This window comes from Xiphophorus hellerii, chromosome 17 (genome assembly GCF_003331165.1).
Source record: "Xiphophorus hellerii strain 12219 chromosome 17, Xiphophorus_hellerii-4.1, whole genome shotgun sequence".
Taxonomy (NCBI): Eukaryota; Metazoa; Chordata; class Actinopteri; order Cyprinodontiformes; family Poeciliidae; genus Xiphophorus; species Xiphophorus hellerii.
In genome coordinates, this window is record NC_045688.1 from 14,672,044 (window position 1) to 14,692,177 (window position 20,134).

A 20,134-nucleotide genomic window follows, 5' to 3' on the forward strand; every position below is an offset into this window, starting at 1 on the left:
TTCACCACAAAACGCTTCTGCAGGTATCCTACCCACCGTGTTGCAGGTTTACTTGTGCAGAACACGCACGAAAAAAGTCCAGTTTCATCTCCCGCCTCAGCCTCAGCACGCATTAGCCATTAGCAGCGGTCTCCATTAGCTTCCTCGTCTTCTCCCGCGTTCTTCTTCCCATCATCCCGTTCGTTCTTATCTGTGCAGTTCACTTGTCCCTCGTTAATCTAAACTACTTTCATAGATAGGAAATTCAATACAGTCGTTAAACTATTGAGATAATTGATCAAACAAGTACACAAGTCACCTCCAGAAAAGCTTACGTTACTCACAACAGTAGCCGCTCCCCGCATGTGCATGTCATTCGGATTAAAAAGGTACAAAAATAATAATACAAGTTTCTCACAAACCAACCTCGTAAATATTGAAGGGCCTTAAGTGCACGGTTTTTAACCAGGGGCTACATATATATGGTAAAATGTAGCGGATTATATCACAGTCAGGACACTTAAAACTTAGCAAAGAATGATTTCCTGGCTCTGGATGTTCACTGTGTGTAATTCATACACACGTTACCAACTCAGACAAGGAGAGGGAGCCAAGCTGTCATAGTGTCACCACTTTGTCACGAATACAAATAATCTGTCTCGACCGGAAACGTCTCAGTCAGACGAACTAAAACTGCGCCGAATCCATCAATCGAAGCAGCGGGGAATATATGAGCAACTAAGGTGTCAGTTTAGTGTGTCGCCTCAAACTACATTTAAATTGCATGAAAGTTTGGGGGCATTTTTTTTTTTTTTTTTGTCTTGGTAACACTCTTCGTCTCACATTGTCTCAAAATAGGGCGACTTGCTGAGGGAAACGGCAGGAGGTTCGGTGTTACCAGAACAGACTCACAGATCAGCGCTAGAAGTGCCTTCAGGAGTGTCAGCTCATGTTTGGGAACGTGAACTCGAGTTATGTTGCTTTCATAAGTCATATGGAGTAAGACATCATTTAAAGACCAATTCCTCCTCCCTCCCAAGTCTCTCGGTTGGTCACTTGGACTAAAAAACATGAAACAAATGTTGAACTTTTCGATTAACAGTACGAGAATATAGCAAGGTTAAAATCCCATAATTTATAAACGACATTTAAGTTCGTCATACAAGTAAAATACATTCATTCAAATTTATCCTTTAACTTTTGTCAAATAAAAATGCTGGTTATGAGCTACACAAATATGCTCCGGTAAGAAAATTAGCAAGCTAATCCTGACCTCCATCTCGAAGAAGCTAATTGGGCAAAGTTTTATTGGTGTCACACTGACCTCTGGTGGCTGGATGGGGTACTGCGGCTTCATACGAAGGAACTTCCAAGTTTTATTGTGATGAAGACAGAGAAGCATGATGGTACCTTCAATTCTTTTACTTAAATTTTAAAAAATGTACATCACATTATCTTTTACAATAGACATGTCTTTTTAAAAACTCTCTGGTTTCTTTACATTTGAATTATTTTGTATACAAATTCCTCTGAGAAAAAAAAAAAAATCAAAAATAAGGAGCCTGTGACAAATTACTCTCCATAAAACCTGCAGTTTCTTACAACTGATTGACTGTATGTTATGATTGCATCATAATAAAGTCTTTAGTTCCGTCGTGTCAGATGTGAGCTGTTTTACAGCTTTGACAGAATTACTTTGATTTCTCTTAAACGATGCAGGAGCCATGGAGATGTTCCACAGTTTATACTCTGAGAATCACTTTGATGATGAAATGCTTTTTGGACAACACTTCGATAATACTAACGCACAGTTAACAACATACTTCATGAAAGAGAGGACACCAGATGAAAGGAAAGCGACAACACTTCTGTTTTGGAAATGGTGCAAATCAGTGATGTTGCCCTTTCAGTCCAACATGACCATCTCTGCTTTTTATTTTAGCGTGTGATTGTGATGCTTCTGGCAGCTTCAACTACACCTGAACATTAACTGTAGCATGCAGTCAGAAGCTTAAAATACTGATTTCGTTGCTGCTATGGTTGATGCTCGCCTACTGGTGAGCAGAGGGGGTCATGAAAGCAAGTGGTGATGAGCCCATGTGAGTGGAGACCCAAAAAAAAATGCAACAAAATAAAAGCATTTCAGAACAGCAGGCCAGTCTTCATAACTCCAAAATGAAAGGAATTCAAACTGGGTTAACTAAAATAGAAACATCAAACCATTTTCAATGTAAACGTGAGCATAGGCAGAGCATGGCAGACAAAAACAAAAGATTTGGCAAAAACAACAACAAAAAAGAATGTTCCACTTTTCAAACATGGGTAATACTCCATGGGACAGCCTGAACTTTCCCAGAATGCCAAGATTACTTTACCAGAACTAACCAGAAACTTTCTTAGAGCCATCATGGCACTTATTGGGTTCTACCGATGCATGATTACGATAAGGGATTGGTGCAAAAGTCAGTGATTCAATGCAATGGGCTTGATTTCCTGGATTTGGATCATCTGTCAGTTTTGTACCTTGATTTGTTGTGAATCTGTGCCAAATAAACAAAAAAATAACTCAATTACTTTACCTTGAGCTATATAACAAACTTACTAGCACTTCCCAAGAGTATACTAGGTACTTTTTTGGGATTTTACCATAACTCAAAAGGAACTTTTCTGGTTTGCCGCTTGCCAGGTTCCTAGCTCAACATGCAAACTACTTTTGTGGAATCTGATTGTTGTCCAGGAGTAAACTGGCATCAGCAGATCAAGCTGATGCCAGATTGCTGCAAGGATACACAGATTACGCCAAAGTATTGAAATTAGCTTCCAAGTTCAGAAAAAAATCCTGGTAATTTTCCAAAAATGCCCGAGTAGTTTCCAGAAAGTACGTGGTAAGTTCATGAAATGTTTTGAGACTCTCTAAAATAACTCAGACACTCTGCAGCTCACATTCCAGTTTTTTGTGAAAAAAGGAATTTAAAAACAAAAATCCAAAGAACTAAAAGAAAAAGAAAAACTTCATGATGCAATTATGGATTGGACATCCAGAGATCTTTACTAAAATGATGCCAAAGACTCACTTTGTACATGGCCTGTCCCTGTTTCTGTGCACAAAAGCAAAAGGAAAGGCATTGTTATTTTTTCTTCCTACATCTGTCTCACTTTCTTCATTTTGTGCCCAAAATGAAAGAAAGTTGGCAGAACGTGAAAAAACAAATGTCGCTCATGTTTTCTTAAGAGCAAAAATGTTTGAGAGCACTGCTCTATCCCTGCTCAGGAGCTCCACCTGGTGGTGCATCACAGGTAATAGTGATTTGATTATTGAGAAAGAAAAAGTAGGAAAACGGTCCAAGTTCTGGGAAATCAACCTTCAGTTCCAGGAAAGTGGAGGCTGTATTCTATAGTGCTACCAAAACATGATGCATTCTTTGCTATATATGAGTACGACTCTGCAATGATCCACAAGTTCTCAGCGTGAACCGATTCCAAAAGCTAAATGAAAAGCTTTAAAACAATAATCTCGCACTACAAACGGACTAAGCTGGTCTGCTGCATTTCAAGCAACTTCATATCCAGTTTCGTTGATCCGGACTGAGAACAGGAGGAGTCAGGATTTAAGAGAAACCCAGACATTTCCAGTGTTGAGGGCAGTTCTGAAGGGCAGTTCAGCTAAATCCTCTGCTTCCCTGGAGGATCGTAGATTCAGTCTTTTAAAAGCAGACCAACATCAAAGTTGTTGTTTTTTTTTTTAAGATCAGAAACAGAGGAAATGTCAAGGTTTCCCCCTTTTAACAGTGTTAAGGACATACATGAACATTAAATGGTGTGCTGCTGGAGAGTGTAAAAGGAGCTACTCTATTATATCTATATATCAATCGCACTAAAACTTCAATTCTGCACTGCATTCTTCTCACTAAAAAAAAACACCAGAAAGTGTCTTATGTGGTTTGGCATTACGTTTCTACATAGCAAGCCATTCGACAAGAGAAAAGACCAGCTTTAGTCTTGTGAATTTCAAAATAAAGTGACACTGAAGATGCTTCAGTCAAAGTCATCGACTACTGCTTGAAAACACAGATTATCTGGAACACTAGTAGAATCTGTGGCGTTAGGGAAACAAGTAGACACAGTGCCTGAGAAAAGTATTCCACCTAAACTGACCAGCCATGAAAGGAGAGCGTTAATAATGAGAGGCTGGGCAACTATTAATGTGGCTTTTATGGAAGGAAGCCATGGTTAAAACAGTCAAAGTTAATGTTTGACAGGTGAAAGAAGCTAATTTGGACTTTCTGGCCAAAACGTTAAACCTTCTATATGCTGGGAGATTTACCCTAAACATCCCTTTGATCACACCATCCCAATGGAGAAGCATGGTGGTGGTAGCGTCTTTCTGTGGGCATGCCATTTTTAGCACAGGGTGGAATTTGGATGGCGCTAAAACTGAACAATCTTGTGGGGAAAATAAAAACTGGTTAAAATGGCCCAGTCAAAGTCCAGAGCCGAATCCCATTGAGGATTACAGTAAGGTTTAAAAAAATTAAAAATAAAATAAAACTAGGGCAGCGCCTCCCATGACTGCAGCCTTAGGCACCTGTCTACCCATGTCTTATGTTTTTTGTTCTTGGATGGGCTGTACTAAAATGTAAATTTCCCCCCTGCGGGTCTAATAAAGATATTCTTGATTCTTGGAACTGATGTCCACATATCATCTCCAACCAATCTGATTAAACTTGAGTTATTTAGTTGAAGAGAAATGGAAAAGACCAGCATTTGGAAGACACGACTCAGAAAATTTGCAAAATAAATTAATGGGGGTGTGAGAGGGATAAATAAAAACATCCCACAGGTCAGACTTCTAATTGCAAAAATATTATTCCTTCCACCTCACAAAGCAGTATTTTGTGTGGTAAAACGTTGATAAAATGTGTCAAATGAACAAGTTTAGAAGTTATGGATACTTTTGTGAGGCACTGTACATCTTGTTATTGTAGAATAATGTTTTAACTTTTCCTGCTAAACTTTTACTCATTTCAAGTGAGATAAATCAGAAGAGTTTTGTTTTTTTTACATTTCTCTATGCAAGCTGGCTTTGATTTCCAGCTGATAAATAATGTGAGGGTTAAATTATTATTTTAATTGCACATTTTATTCATGGGACTTCAGAGTCTGCTTTTGTTGAACAAAAGAATGCGTCAAGATTTTAAGTGTCCAACACACATCCCAGCTAGTTCAGTTAGGAGTTCTGGTAAAGTGCAGCAAATATACCAGCTGTTTAAAAAATAAAAATAGATTTCGTCACACAGCTTGTGAGGAATCTGCGATTTCCAACCGCCACCTATCTAAATGGCAGTCAGCGTTGTGCTCTCGTCTTGGATACAATCGGCAGCTCGCACCGCTACCAGCATCCAAACAAAGAAAACAAAGGCTGTCTAAGAAGACAAACAAAAGACTTCCAAAGGATAAGGCGGCAAAAAAAAAAAAGTTCACGACACATTTCACGTCTGCACACTTACAAAAACACAGAAGCGGAGGCTGAGACGTTTTTGTCAGTTCGTAAGCCGGACGGCGCCGAAGACGGCGATGTAAACTAACAGAAAGGCTCTGGTGTCAGTTGCAGGCTGACGTCTTCACAGCTAATAAAACACAGAAGAAAACAGAAAAACGAAAACAGTCGGACATGTTCACACCTCTGGTTCTGTCGGGTTTAGCCAAGAGGCACCGGTTTGACATGAATACTTTGATATACAGCAAGAACTTCTGCATCTGGCAGTTTAAAGTAGGTTCTGTTATCTGCTAGAGAGAGCTTCCTATTGTAGCAGACGGCGCCCCGTTGAGTGGGGAGTGATGGAGAGAAAAAAAATATATAACTGACGCACAATAACACACACACCCACACATGCAACACCAGAACCAAGAAAGCCAGAAAAAGTCAGTTGGAAGAGGAGATCCAGCTCCTCCATCAGCCCTCTGCTGATTGGTTAAAACTACTCCTCTGTTAGCGCCCCCTTCAGGATGAGCAGTTTCCCCTAGGTGCCTCCAACAAGAAGCTGCCGCTCGTCCAGAGAGCCGGAGGAATTTGAGGGAAATCAGAAGCTCCCCAACATCAACGAGGAGTGGAAATGGGGAAGGGTCTAAAGCTCTGTGCTGGCCGGTGGTTTGGAGGTGGTCACAATCTTCATGTACTGGGTGAAGATGGTCTCGAACGCCTCGTCTCTGTGGATCATGGCGCCAAACACCAGCGGCTGCAGAAGACACACACGCTAAACTGAATCGGCTTTTATTGGGAAAATATGAAGACTTCTGTTTGCGCCAAGTAAGCTAACAGTATTAAAAACTAAACACAACTATTATTACATGTGGTTGCCAAACATTATACACAATAGACCGCTACACCTTTAGCCATGAGCCATATATTGGATATTTCTAGGTTTACTTGCCTTCTTCACACCCAATCGTTTCCAAGACAGGAAACTATATGAGGCAAATCCATTAGCTTCTAGTCGAGTCAAGTTTATTTGTACAGCCCATTTCAGCAACAAGGCAGTTCAAAGCTCTTTATACCATAAAAGCATCATGCAGTCACCAATTATGAAACAAGCAATACATATTGCATGGAAATCATCAAGCAAATATACATCAAATCTATTGATCAATGTTCCTGTTATAAATCAACGTCAAGTCTGAACAGGTGGCGCTTTAGCCATGATTTAAAGGAACTCTGTTTTGCAGTTTTCTCGAGGTTTGTTTCAGATTAGAGGAGAATAGAAACTGAATGCTGCTTCTCCATATTTGGTTCTGGTTATAAGGATGCAGAGGAGGCTAGAACCAGAAGGTTGATCCGACAACTGGCTTTTAATGTATTTTGGTGCCAAGTCGCTCAGCGATTTATAAACTAACTGTGGCAGTAACCAAGCAACTACAGATAAACACATTGATCAGTTTCTCTAGACTTTGCTGAAACGTTAGTCCTTTAATCCTGGAAATATTCAGGTGACAGAAGTCTGACTTTGTAATTGTCTTTATGTGTCTCTGAATGTTCAGGTCTGAGTCCCTCATTTCTTCTCAGATTTCTTCCAAACATTGCTGGACATTGAGATACGCCTGTAGTCTCTTTCCATCTTGCACCACTCTGCAGGTTTCTTGTCTAATCTTAGAGGGTCACCGCCATGCCACAGGCATCCACAGATCTGATAACATCCAGTTTTGAGCTCCTTGTGGTTTTGGATCAGCTATGGTTTAATTGCTGGAATTCAGACATGGAACTCTTCTGGGTTTACTTTGGAAACCAAGTTTTGCTGCAGGTGTTTTGCAGTCAAGTACAAGGTGCTGGGACACCTGGTCTCCTTATGAGAGACCAGTGATAAGGACCACTGGTCCTTATCACTGGTCTCATAAGGACCAGTGATGCATCCATTGATTGCTTCCACTTTCGGTCCAGGTGGCATAACTCTGGAAACCTTTGAAATCTGTCCCATGTTTTTGTAACATTTAGGTACAATGCAATGAATTCTTCTCTGAATGCTTGGAACAAAGCCCTTAACTTGACACTACATACTTGCTCAAGCTTACAGTCGGAGAAATAATTAAAAAGTTTAAAAACACTTTGCATAGAAAAGGTTGGTTGAAGAGCAAAGTTTGTTTTTCCCTCCACACAGAGTGAAGGGAGGTCAGGAAGTAAAAACGGCCTCAAAAGCTCAATGTTGGAGAATAAGCAAACAATGTTATCTTGGGCCACCAAGTCTTCCTAGCAACCATTAAACACCTTTCACACATCCAGCAGGGAGCTGAAAAGTGATTCCAGGAAAAAGTGTTTTGCATCCTAGCAACACAAGCATATCATATCTGCTAAATACCATGGAGAACTAAAATGACCTAAAATGAAACTTAAGTTGAGCTTTTTACTAACATGCTCTGTTATAGTGTATGTCTGAATAGCTTGTTAGCTTCTCCCATTGCAAGAATAATTGTAGTTTTCAGGAAAAAAAGCTCACAGTGACATTTTTCAACAAGTGAGGATATTATAACTGATGCCCCTTTAAAGAATCCAAGCTAAGGCTTCAAGTATAGTGGATCTTGCTAAGGCCCGAGAACGCTTGAGTACATGGCATCAAACTCCTTCAAATATCAGGATGAACAACAATCTGGTAGTCTGTGCCAGGAAACCTAAAGCTCAAAAAAATATATTTTAGACGACAATTTTACAATCAACCTGCAAAAACTCACATTAACACCAAAATACATTAAAAATCTGCTGCTGTTGTATCAACCTTCCAGAACACTCGGGCCAAGCATGGAGGAGCAGCATGCAGTTGTTCTTATGCTTCACAAATCTGGAACAAATTTCTAGAAAACTGTAAAACTGCTGGAAGACCAAGTTCCTTTAAATCTAGACTAAAAACCCACCTGCTTAGAGTTACCTTTGATTAGTAGTAAGTCAAACAATTATCAACATATTTGATGTGTATTTGCTTGATGAGTTTGATGATGCCATTTGACAAAATGTAATGTTTGTCTCATAACTCTTAACTGTATGATGCTTTTATGATGTAAAGCACTTTGAAGTGTCTTGTTGCCAAAATGTTCTGTACAAATAAACTTGACCTGTGTGGCTAAATTTCAAGCAGTTTCTAGTGTAATACACACTTGGCCATGGAGTATGAGACCAGAGGGCATCACAAGAGTGTGTTTAGGAACGGTCTCTTAAGTAGCGAAGTGCTCACCTTCTGAGTGGAGGGAGTGGCTATAGAGATGCCCATGCCGCTTCCCGGCAGGACCGACAGCACTTTGTACTAAACGGGGATAAAAATTAAATGGTATTAATTTAGGAAATTCATTAAAGTCAAACAACGTTGATCATAGAAAGTGTTCAACCTTTTATATTCTGGAATACATATTTTCTGGCCTACAGGAAGGTGGAAAAGGGAGAATACCTTCTGGATGTCTGTGATGTCCACTAGCTTGATCACTTTATTCTTCTTGGAAGAGCTGGATTTGGAGCTGGAGCTCTCGAAGCAAAGGTAACTGACGGACAAAAAAGGGAGGGAGGGCGTAATGGCGGTCAAAACTGTTCTTTATAACTTCTTCAGTGGTCAGTTCCTCCGCATGAGCGACAAGGGTTAAGCTTACTTCTCTGTGACGTAAAGAACTCCATTCCTGATGTAGTCTGTGGGCATCTTCCTATCTCTGTTTATCAGACAACACCTCCAGCCGTTCTCGCACACTAAGACAGAAAAAAGAAAAACCTCAGATTCAATTTGCAGCCTTTGACAACCTCAGTTGAGAGTTTGCAGTGGTTGTAGTGAGTTTCCTCACCCGCCAGAGGGCGCTCTGTTTCCGGCAGGTTGAAGATCTCGTGGAAGGGACCCTTTTTGGTGCTGTGGGAGCGACCGGCGTCGTCTTCTCTGCTCATGCCGCTGGGGACGGTGGCGAGGCTGCTCCGAGACACCACCGGCTGAACCTGGTGGAGGCACGGGGGATGAGGAGAGGTCGGAAAAAACGGGAGGAAGAACAAACAAAAAAGAAACCCAAAGAAAGGATGACAAAGATGAGATGGTCAACAATAGCAACAAAAGAAAAGAAAAAACAACAATGAGGGGGGAAGACAAAGAGGTGAAAAGAAGAGGAAAGGGGGGGTAAAAGAGGGAGAAACAGGTCACGTGACTGAAAGATCCTCCATAAATCATCTTCGGCTGTTAGTACTGAACAATGCGCGGCTCTGCATGTGCACTTCATTGCGTCAGGCTCAGGTGTAACGTGCAAAGCAGAGAGGGAGGCTGCCATTCAATCAGCCTCTGTATGAGCACAAACCAAAATGACACTGGTTAGTCAGCGGCGCCTTCCTCCAGCACTCGCACACCTCAAACCTTTTCACATTTTCTCACGTTCTAAATGTATTTTATTGGTTTTTATTATGTAATTGACCAACACAATGCAGTGCGTAATTGGAAAGTGGAAGGAAAATGAAACATAGCTTCCCAAATCTGACACAATAATATGAAAAGTAAGAGAAGCATTAGATAAGGATATGGTTAGGAGTTCTTGCATTTCCCATTCTTTGCAGATGTGGAGCAATAGGTTTCAAGCCTTACCACACATTTTTATTTTATTTATATTTTTTTTTAAATATATATTTTTGTTTTTCAGTTTTAAAGTACAGAAAATCAAACTTGGAACATTTTTCTAGGGAATATCTTAGGAAAAAAAGTGTAAATTTTGCAACAGACAAGTGACTCCATAAAAAACAACAAAAAAGAATATTCCTTATACTATCAGTGTCATTCTTTACATATTCTGCATGAAAGCAGCATTTTTTTATTAACCTTTCATTCTAAAACACTATTTTTTATTCTTTTGCAGTCCGACAGGTTTTCCTCTAGAACTGATCTTTATTTAACTTCATCCATCTTCACATCAACTCTCCCCATTCCCTATCCCTGCTGAACAAAAGCTTCTAAAGCTGTCACTATCATGGTTTTCTTCTTACCACAGTTTTATAAAGGCCAGATTAATTGCTAATAGCCAACATGCTCTATTTCCAGGTGATTGAAGTCACAGTTTTAAAGCTCAAACATACTTTGCACTTCTCAACTGATCGTTTTCATTTTGAATTATGGGAATTGGCATGAAGAATAAAAGCAAATGCACACCACACTTCTTAGATTTTTTTTAAATCTGTGTGTTATTTTCCATCCACCATGATGCTGTAGATAGATTAGGTGAATAAATGTGAAAAGGCTCAAGTTGTGTGTATACTTTTGCAAGGCACCGCGTGTAATAATGCCAACCTTCACACTAAAAATGAATCCTGAGTGCTTTATAGTTCCAGCTGCTCTACATACAACTGCCACATAAAACTACCAGCATTTATAATTCTGGGTTTATTAGTGTTAAGGTAAAAAAAAAGGGGGCTTTATGAAGTAAAATAATAATATAAATGAAACAAAAACTGTTCTATGCGCATCTTGACTACTCGATAACGCTACTTCTTATTGAGCATCTTGCCAGTGGATCAGAAATGTCAGAAATGTTGGGTGGTTCGTGGAGAACCAAGTCGTTAAAAAATAAAACCCGGAGCAAATGCAACACTAATTTTTAACTTAATTTCTCAAATCTTTTCTGACATTTTTAATCCATTCCATTCACAGTCACTGTCGGGTGGGATCCCGAGGTGTCACGCATTACACACACACACACACACACGCACACGCTTTGAGGTGAGCTCATGGCACACCCATAGGCACAGAGGGGTGAGGTGGGGGGAACCAAAGGGGAGGGCAGGGATAGAGGGGGGAAGACACACACCAGAGCACCCTACCTTCTCAATGCAGGAGAGCTGAGAGAGAGAAACAACAGAATATACCTGAGACCGAAGCCACGCATGCTCACACACCTTTACGTAACCACACAGACAGAACAGGAAGTGAGAGTGGGGGTTGTAATGATTTATTAAGAGCGCTGATATTTGGAGGCTTTTTGATCTTTGTTTTTCACTCCTCTATGTGGAGGCGGGGAGGATAGGGGGGGGGGGGGGGGGGGGGGGGTAGAGGGTGGAGGTGTTCAGAGCTTTCAAGTCAAACCTGTTTAGGAAAGGTCTGAGAGGGGAAAAAATAAAATAAGGGGGGCGTTTAGGCCCACCTACCCGCCGGGACACAGTGGCGTTGGTCCGCTCTTTGAGCTGGGGGTCGGTGGGGAGGCTGTTCCACACGATGTACGGCGTGTCGTACTTGTCCCGAAGCTTCGGACAGCTCTTAAACAGGAAGTCTATAATGAAGAACTTGATACCGGCATACACTCCTATGGAGAGGAGACACGGAAATGGACAAAGTTTAACGTTCCAAGTTATCCAATCAGTTTGTTGTCATTTCAATTAATCAAGAAATGCAAAAACTTAAAAAAATTATACTAGATTCCATTTCAAATCGAATTTATTTATAGTTTTCTTTTCTACAAAAGAAATTACAAAGGACAGAAAATATTTTCAAAAACGTGGCTTTTATTTCAGTCGTTTCTTCTGTTGTACGACAGAGTATTAAATACAGGCTGTGAAACTTTTTAATTATGAATATGTAGTATTCATATAAGCAGAAAGGTCTGAGAGGGGAACCAGTAAAAAATATCTTAAAATGATGAGAAAAAATAACTGTAATGGGGGAAAAAAAGCTCCGATAGTGATCAGGATGTGATCCCAGCGGCTCAGTTCGTGTAGTTCTTGCTTCAAAATACAGTTGTTTGCATCGTCATTTCAAAGTCCTCCTGCTAATAATAATTTCATCCTGATGTGCTAAAAGATCATCTGTATAACTTGTACCAACGAATAAAACAAACTGTATGAATGCATTTGTTTGTGAAAAAAGAAGAGCTCTATTTATTCGAGGTCCTTCGGCAATATTTAGAGAATGTCAGCTGGATGAAAGATAAATAAAAAAAAGGGGGACGTGCGTGCGTGTGTCTCACCCATCATGAAACCCATCAGCTTGTACGGGAGGACGCAGGAGAAGATGAAAGCAACCCACAGGCAGATGTAGAGCTTCCTGGTGCTATCTGGCTGCACCCACATAAACAGACTGCAACACACACACACACACGCACACACACAGGAAAGAGATACACACAGAATAAGTCAGAGTTTCACGGCATGCGGGGCAGGATGTGTTTTCAGGGTAAAGACTCACTTCTTTATCTTCTCCAGAACGTCGGCCATCTTACCGAAGATGTTCTGTGGAGAGAAAACACCAAAGACCATCAAATTTTTCCTCCATTTTTTTGTACTTTTAAGATTGATTTTTAAAGAAAGGGCGTCCTACCTGAGCTTTTTGTGCCACATCGAGTACAAGCTGAAACTTTTCAGATACAGTCAGGTCTTCCTTTGGGGGCTCCTGCAAGATATGAAGTTAAATTAGTAAATTAAACTAAAGTGAATTTTCTTCGGATCCAGAAGTCTTTGTCGTTCTCCTACCATGGGTTCAGACACTTCAGGCACAATGCTCCACTGAATCCTCCACCCTCTGACAGAAACAACAAATCATTCACACAATTTAATCTAAAAATTTCAGTAATACCAACCAACACCCATCTTGTTTATTAACATTTAATCTGCTGTTATGCAAAAAATAAAGCACCTGGCAATGAGGTAATTCAAAGACAAGCGCAGGATGGCCAGGAAGAGGAACATGGGAATTGCCCAACCATGCCAAGCAGCATTCATGTAGATCTGAGGGAGAGAAAGAAACATTTAGTTATCAGCAGCTTAACGGCTACGTTTGGTATGATCTTCAAACTAAAACTAAAAACTTGATGAGCACAGAGAAGAACTACAGGCTTTATTTGGTTCCTTCAACAGGACAGATGGGCTCAAAGTAGTGCACAATTGTGGAAGGATACTTTTTTTTTTGTGCATTTGTATTCAACCATAAATCCAAAAAAACAAATTCAGAAGTTACTTAATTACTAAAAGGAGACATTTATCCTTCTTTATCTCTATTTGATAAATTTGTTTTTGTGTTTTCCATTGTAAAATATGACAAAAAAACGCTGAAACTGAAGGTTTTGACTTGATAAAACATGGGAAAACCTGGAAGGTTTCGAATGCTTTTGCAAGGCCACAGAACAAGTGGCTAAAGACGATTTGGCACAGCTCTGGACATCAATGAAGATCTAATTAGACCACAGCAGTCTTTGGCAGAGTCACTAAAACCTATAAACAGAAGTCTCTGCCACTCATTTCGGCTTTTCCTCATGAGACGACGCTAACGGGGATCAATGCTTTTCTCTTTTGAATCCTAAAAACCAAGCTGACATGTAGAGGTTTTGCGTGAAGCGTTCACTTACAATGAAGGCAATAGCTGAGGTGTAGACAGAGTGCCAGTTAGATAAGGCGGAGAGGTTCCTTAAGAAGTTAGTGACAGGTCTGGCTCCTCGTTCTGAAAAAACAAACAAACAAAAAAAACAGATGTGAAACATAGGTTAGAATTATTTCATACAAGTTTATATAATATAGTGTTATGTGGTGACATTACATCACCATCTCTGTTTATGGTTTGTGTGGGTGTTGTTTTCGCACTCACTGAGTCGCCTCATGTTTTCCGTCAACCTGAAAGGAGAAAAAAGAAATAAACACGTTAGGAAACTGCACAAAAAATGAAAATATAAAAAGTAGGAGGTCACACTGCGCTGTAGCCTTCATAAGCCTGTGACTCACACTTCCTTCATAGAGGAAGAGAAATAAATCCTCCAACTTCCTACGTGCAAAATAAAAGCTGATCTAAAGACGGTGCCTAGCTACAATGACAACACTACTAAATATTTTAAATATAAACTCAGTCCAACACGTTGTAACCATAAAATCCGAAAGAGCTATGGCCTGTTGTCCCTCTCTTTACTCAGCACAGGTTCTGTTTTGGAGGAAACCCGACCCACCTTTTAGCACTTAGCGGCTCCTCCGTCTCCACAGTGCTCTCCTCTGGCTGGAAGCGGAAGTCTTCGATGTAAACCCCGAACCGCTCGTAGAGCCACTTCTGCAGCCGCGAACTCCACACCTCCTTCTGCTGTTTCTCCGCTAAACACAGAGGGAGCCCAGCAGACAGGTCAGAGGTGGAACTGTGGATACACACCGAGGTTGGTGTCTGTAGAGAAGGTGCTAATTAGGAGTTAGGGCTGGGCGAGATCTAATTTTTTGGTTTCTGAAGATTAGATTTTTTTTTTCCCTCAAAAATCTGGAGTTTGAGGTAGCAATTTTATGAGAACTCCACCACGAAAAAACCAAACAAATTAATGGCATAAGCTTTTTTCTCCTTAAAACAGGATTTTAAGAAGTTATTCTAGTAAAATTGCATCTTTATTCTGCTAACATTATGACTATATCCTCACAATTAAAAATAAATTCTATATATACTCCATCTACAACTCACAGAAGTTCTTCTGCAAACACTGTTTCCTCACAGAATTTTTTTTAATCAAAATTCTTCATTGGATCTGGCAAGCAAAAAAGAAAAACAAATTGGAGGTTTTATTTTTAAGCTGTATGATTAGGACTCAAACTTTGTTTTATGGAATAGCAAAAACAATATAATGTAGCAAATGGTGTACTTAAAAAAGGTATAAATAAGAAATAACAGGACATTGTTTGAAATAAGCACCTTATAAAAGCTAGCCATCTACTGTTTGAAAGAAAAGTCTGCCCATGATTACCTAGCAACAGCTAGCTTCAAGATTGGAGCAAACTGGTAAAACAAAAACCAAGCCAAGCAGGGAGAAAAGAGAAAACATTTTCTAACCCTAACCCTTTGGCAGCATCCACATGCAGCTCTTTAAGAAACGACACCGCTAACCGTCATCAGAACAAAAGCAGCCGCTACAGCGAGCTGATTGGTCTAAACCTCTGTGCCTTGGCTGAAAACCCTCCAACGCTCTCTTTTACAAACTACCAACAGCAAAGGAACACAACGCTGTTCAACAAGACTCCTTACAATACCACCAATATTATTATTACTATTATGATTGAGTTATTACATTAACACTTTAAAGTATTGATTATTAAGGCAAATGAGCAACATGGTAAACATTAATGTGCGCTCACTTTGTTTTTCTGGTCTGAATGCGCACCACAAGAGTTAGTGTTAGTTTGAGAAGATGAAGGAACTCATTCTATCAAAGTTTGACTTCCAGTGACTGGTGTGTGTGTGTGTGTGAGATAGTGTGTGTGGCTGGCTTTAAGACAAAGGAAGATGCCAGAGTGCTGTCTGTGGGGAGGGAGGCTGGAGCTAATTTAGACAATTAGGTTATGATTGTGGATCACTTCATGTAGGTCAGATGAGTCCGAGTCTTGCCTTAAGTTGAGGCTGGGGTATGTGAAGGAGTGTTTGCAGAAGAAGGAATGACTGAAACTATGGTTGCCGTTAATATTTTGTATCGAGTTAAAATTGGTAAATGCCCTTAAACTGCAAGTTTGTGTTACAGTCGTCACTCGCACTGCGTTCTCATCTACAGCAGCCTCCAAACACTTCCGGCTCTCTCTGTTTCAGTAGCTCCTCTACAGCCCGTCCTGAAACCTGAAGCCCCGCCTCCATCTTTTTGAGTTACTTTTCCCAAGCCCACCTCTCCCACTTCGTTTCCCGTCTGTGCCCAACCCACCCCCTCCGTTGGGGACGTACCCGTGCCATTGTTGGAGGGCGACTGCTGTTTTCGGGGAGGCTGCGGTGGCGAGTCCTCCAATCTGAAGGCGGAGAAAGAGAAAAAGAGAGAGAAAGCACGGATGATTTGTGACGTCACAAACGCTGGCGTCGCACGAGAAACGTCTCGGAAACAACAGCTGCCATGACGGATACAGGCGGATTGATTGGAAGCAATTTTAGACACAATCTGTCCGAGTTGAGACAACAGGCTAACAGCAGGTGCTCGACAAAATGACCAGTGCCAAAAAAATAAAAAAATTGGAACCCTCTGCAAAATCAATATCATACATTCTTCTTGAAATTTAATCTATAAATATATAGACTCAGCTGTCACGATTCCTTAAAGCAGATGAAAAATATGACATTAATATGAGCAGCAGCTAAAATACAAGAAATTGTAAAATGAATGAAGCATTCCTTTTATAGACACACTGAGAAATCAATGGATGGCAAAAATCTCCTGATTCCTGCCTGAGTCAACTGGAAATCTTAAAAATCAGATTTTTCAATCATTAAACTATACACAGGTGGGGCGTGCCGTGGTGGCGTAGGGGTTAGCGCGACCCACATTTGGAGGCCTCAAGTCCTCGACGCGGCGGTCGCGGGTTCGACTCCCGGACCCGGCGACATTTACCGCATGTCTTCCCCCCTCTCCCTCCCCCTTTCCTGTCAGCCTACTTCATAAAAAGGGACACTAGAGCCCACAAAAAGACCCCCTGGAGGGGTTACAAAAAAAAAAAAAAAAAAAAAAAAAAAAAACTATACACAGGTGTTACCAGGCCAGTTCTGGTAAGAAGCCTCTAAATGTTCCACTGTAAATGTTTCTATTACGTTTTTGGATTAAAAAGTTGAAGACTGGACATCCAAACATGCAGAAGCAGCATTCAGCTTCTATGCACCATAAATCTGGAACAAAACTGCAAAACAGCTGAAATACAGAGTTCCTTTAAATCAAGGCTAAAACCTGTTTAGAATTGCTTTTGAACCATCATAGGTGAAACACTGACCGACACATTTGATGCGTGTTGATGATGGCACTCATCAAAATGTAATGTTTGTTTCTGGTTTTTCAGTTGTTGACTACATGGAGTCTTTTATGACTTTGTACTTTTGTGTTTTATGATGTAAGGCACTTTGAACTGCCCGTGCTGTACAATTAAACTTTTTTTTTTTTTTACTTTTTTTTCTCCGAAGAGTTTTTGCGGCGCTAGTGGCTCGTATTTTTTCGACAGTAGGCAGACATGAAGGAGGGTGAGGAGAGGGGGGAAGACATCCCTGTACAAATAAAACTTGATCGATTGATTCACCTCTGCTCCTATCGTACATAATAATGAGTATTTCCCATTAACCAGAGGATAAAACATTTCTAATGTATTAATTGTGGTGCTTAAAGAGAAATCTAAATCAAAATTGGACTCTGATCGCTTCATCTCCAAGATAAAAATTAAATAAGGTTAAGGACAATAATCAGCACTTTTATTCTTAACAGTTACATATTTTTCTATGATACTAAATTAAGTGCTAATCTTACCTCAAAGCAACTCTGTCACATTTTAAGCCATTCTTTGTTTTGGCAGCCATCAGTAAACAATTGCTCCTCTGAGCCTCACAGGAAGTCTTTCATTATACTGGCCAACTGCTGATATATTATAATTTCTATTAAGGAGGAATTAAAATCATTTTTCTCTTTTTTTTCTGCTTTAGTTTCGCAGAAGACTCCAGCCAGCTGGAAGCTACCGACTAGAAAAACAAAGCTCTGTGTTCAGGACTCCTGTGGTTTCTCCCACATTCCTGAGGTCGTGTGGCTGTACCGATAATCACTCGGAGATCTCCAGCGGAATCTCTCAGTGGTGAGTGGGTTGCACGCTAACCAGACAGCCAGAGTCCAGCTGACACTAGCATGGCCGGTCACACGGAGCGGATGGTCGCTCTGATCGGCTCGTGACTTGGTCCCGTTTTTTTCCGTCTCCTACGAAGCGCGCGCGCACAAACTCGCCTCCTCGAGGAATTCCCCGCCTACCAACCTGCTGACGCTATTTATAACGGAAAGCCTTGGCCGCCGCCGGCACTGGTAAACAGACACACACTTTGACCTGGGGTGAACTCTGCAGGGCCGAAACGAAGCGTTTGCTCCAGCTCACCTCGTCCTGAGGACCTCGTTCATCTTCTGCTCCAGATCCAGCCTTTTACTCCGCTCCCTCTCCAGCTCCTGCCGCAGCGAGTCCACATTGGTCTCTTCCCGCAACTTCCTCAGCTCCTCCTCTAGAAAAGGATAGAAATCCTGGAAATCAGTTTGCAGCATTCTCTTAACGAGACGACAAAGCAGCCGCGCACACACAGAGTCAAAGTTTAAACTGACTTTTGGAGACGTACGATGCTTTCGTTTCCTCATTTGGTTTCACATCACTAACAGAAAAAGGAAAGAAAAGAAAAAAAAAAGGCGAGCTTTTGCTTTAAAAGCAGAGTCCGAGTCAACCTACATAAGCTGGTTTCAGGTGTCAGGACTTTCGGAGTGTCAACTGCAGCATCAGCAGAGTTTCCTCTCACACCATTGTCCCGGACTAAAAGGGACACATGAATATTGGAGGAGGGAAGAGGCCAAGAAAAGTGTGCAGGAGCAGCAGCGCTGTAAGGCTGCTCAAAAATATACTTTAAATCCCCCAAATGCAGAGAAATAATCTTCATTAAACATGGGCCCTATGATAGCCTTAAGTTATGAGAAAGAGCCATGGTGTATATTTATCACACATCCATTTTCCGTTTTAATTCACAAAAACAATTTGGCTGCTACGCTTTCGTTCTCAGCCAATTTCACATATTACTTTTGTCCTTCACCGCCTCCCGTAAATGCTAATGAAACATTTACTGTCTGGACCTCCAGCTGCTCAGGCATCGGCTTAACATGGAGTCAAAAGGTTTACACTTTGGTTGCCCCGTTTACATTTTATCGCTCACTGTACAAATTAGTATAAAATATTAATTTAAACTAAAAAAAAACCTTCTGTTTCAATAATGATGTTTAAAGTACATAGTATAAGTGAACTTTTCTTTAAATTATGCATGTCAGTAACTCACGGAGCCATTTAGGAATAATTACAAAGAAAGGATCCAAACAAAGTGTTTTCAAGTGACTGACCTTCCTGCTCAAATTAAATGCTTAAACACAACATACAAAGAAAGTCCCAAGAAAAAAATACTTGTCAAGTTCTTTGGGATTTAGCAAAGAGAAATAATTTTATTCTAGCTGACCTAAAACAAGAGATGTTTAATCTGATTTAATTTCAAACAGTGAGAAATAAAAATGTCTGTTAGGTGTATGAAAATCTCAAACACTTAATTGCAATACGGGCATTTTCAATTGTTTTGACCATTATTTTTATTTTACCAGTCTCTTGAGATAAAAATCTTTTTAGAGCGAGACCTGGCTTTTGTCTGGTTCTCTAAAATGCATTTGCTCTAGAAGATACAATTCAGCAGCGATAGGAACGCAAGTCAGTCTCGAGTATTCTTTCCAACGTATTTATGCAACGCTATTCTAATCTCGCCTTCAACACTTCTGCACATGGCCAAACAGTTGCCTCGCTCTGTGAATGGTACGGCCTTTACGGTATAAGCAAATGGCTGGTCAAAGGTTGGAAAGGGCAGTAAGCGGCTTAATGCTCGCCTGACGGCGCCACGCCAGAACTTTCCACAGCTGAATATGAACCTGATAAACGAAACGCAGACAGAAGCTGGAAAGCGTTGCGGCAGATGTACTTTATGTATCTGAACAGAGATATTTTGCACAAAAATGGCAAGGAAAAAGTTAACCAACAAAACGTTGTGTTTGAGTAGCTGATCTCTTGTCGGTTCCTCTGGTAGAAACGGAAGTTCATCTTTTTAAAAAAGTACATGAAACAAAATGTGCCTCGTCCCAGAAGTCCATCCAGGACAGCGCTGTGGAAATGGGGCATCCGGTTCGTGATACAACACAGCATGACACAATACGCTAT

The 20,134-nt window shown here is 40.7% G+C and overlaps 1 protein-coding gene across 4 annotated transcripts in view; it reads right to left on the minus strand.

Moving 5' to 3' along the window:
* Positions 1–1,385: 1,385 nt before the first annotated feature.
* The window catches only part of gramd4a (GRAM domain containing 4a), a 43,287-nt gene continuing 24,538 nt past the window's right edge, over positions 1,386–20,134 (minus strand). For 2 of the 4 annotated variants that reach the window (XM_032589406.1, XM_032589409.1), the window contains 17 exons: positions 18,284–18,404; positions 16,122–16,183; positions 14,389–14,527; positions 14,037–14,062; positions 13,801–13,892; positions 13,092–13,183; positions 12,929–12,977; positions 12,777–12,848; positions 12,645–12,688; positions 12,427–12,536; positions 11,612–11,766; positions 11,288–11,305; positions 9,286–9,430; positions 9,100–9,193; positions 8,904–8,994; positions 8,694–8,762; positions 1,386–6,215 (listed from right to left, as the gene is read on the minus strand). In XM_032589406.1, the coding sequence (XP_032445297.1) occupies positions 6,105–6,215; positions 8,694–8,762; positions 8,904–8,994; positions 9,100–9,193; positions 9,286–9,430; positions 11,288–11,305; positions 11,612–11,766; positions 12,427–12,536; positions 12,645–12,688; positions 12,777–12,848; positions 12,929–12,977; positions 13,092–13,183; positions 13,801–13,892; positions 14,037–14,062; positions 14,389–14,527; positions 16,122–16,183; positions 18,284–18,404 (1,490 nt within the window). In that variant the 3' untranslated portion in view covers positions 1,386–6,104. The remainder of the gene's footprint in view (positions 6,216–8,693; positions 8,763–8,903; positions 8,995–9,099; positions 9,194–9,285; positions 9,431–11,287; positions 11,306–11,611; positions 11,767–12,426; positions 12,537–12,644; positions 12,689–12,776; positions 12,849–12,928; positions 12,978–13,091; positions 13,184–13,800; positions 13,893–14,036; positions 14,063–14,388; positions 14,528–16,121; positions 16,184–18,283; positions 18,405–20,134) is intronic. The other 2 variants (XM_032589410.1, XM_032589408.1) reach the window with 2 other exon arrangements.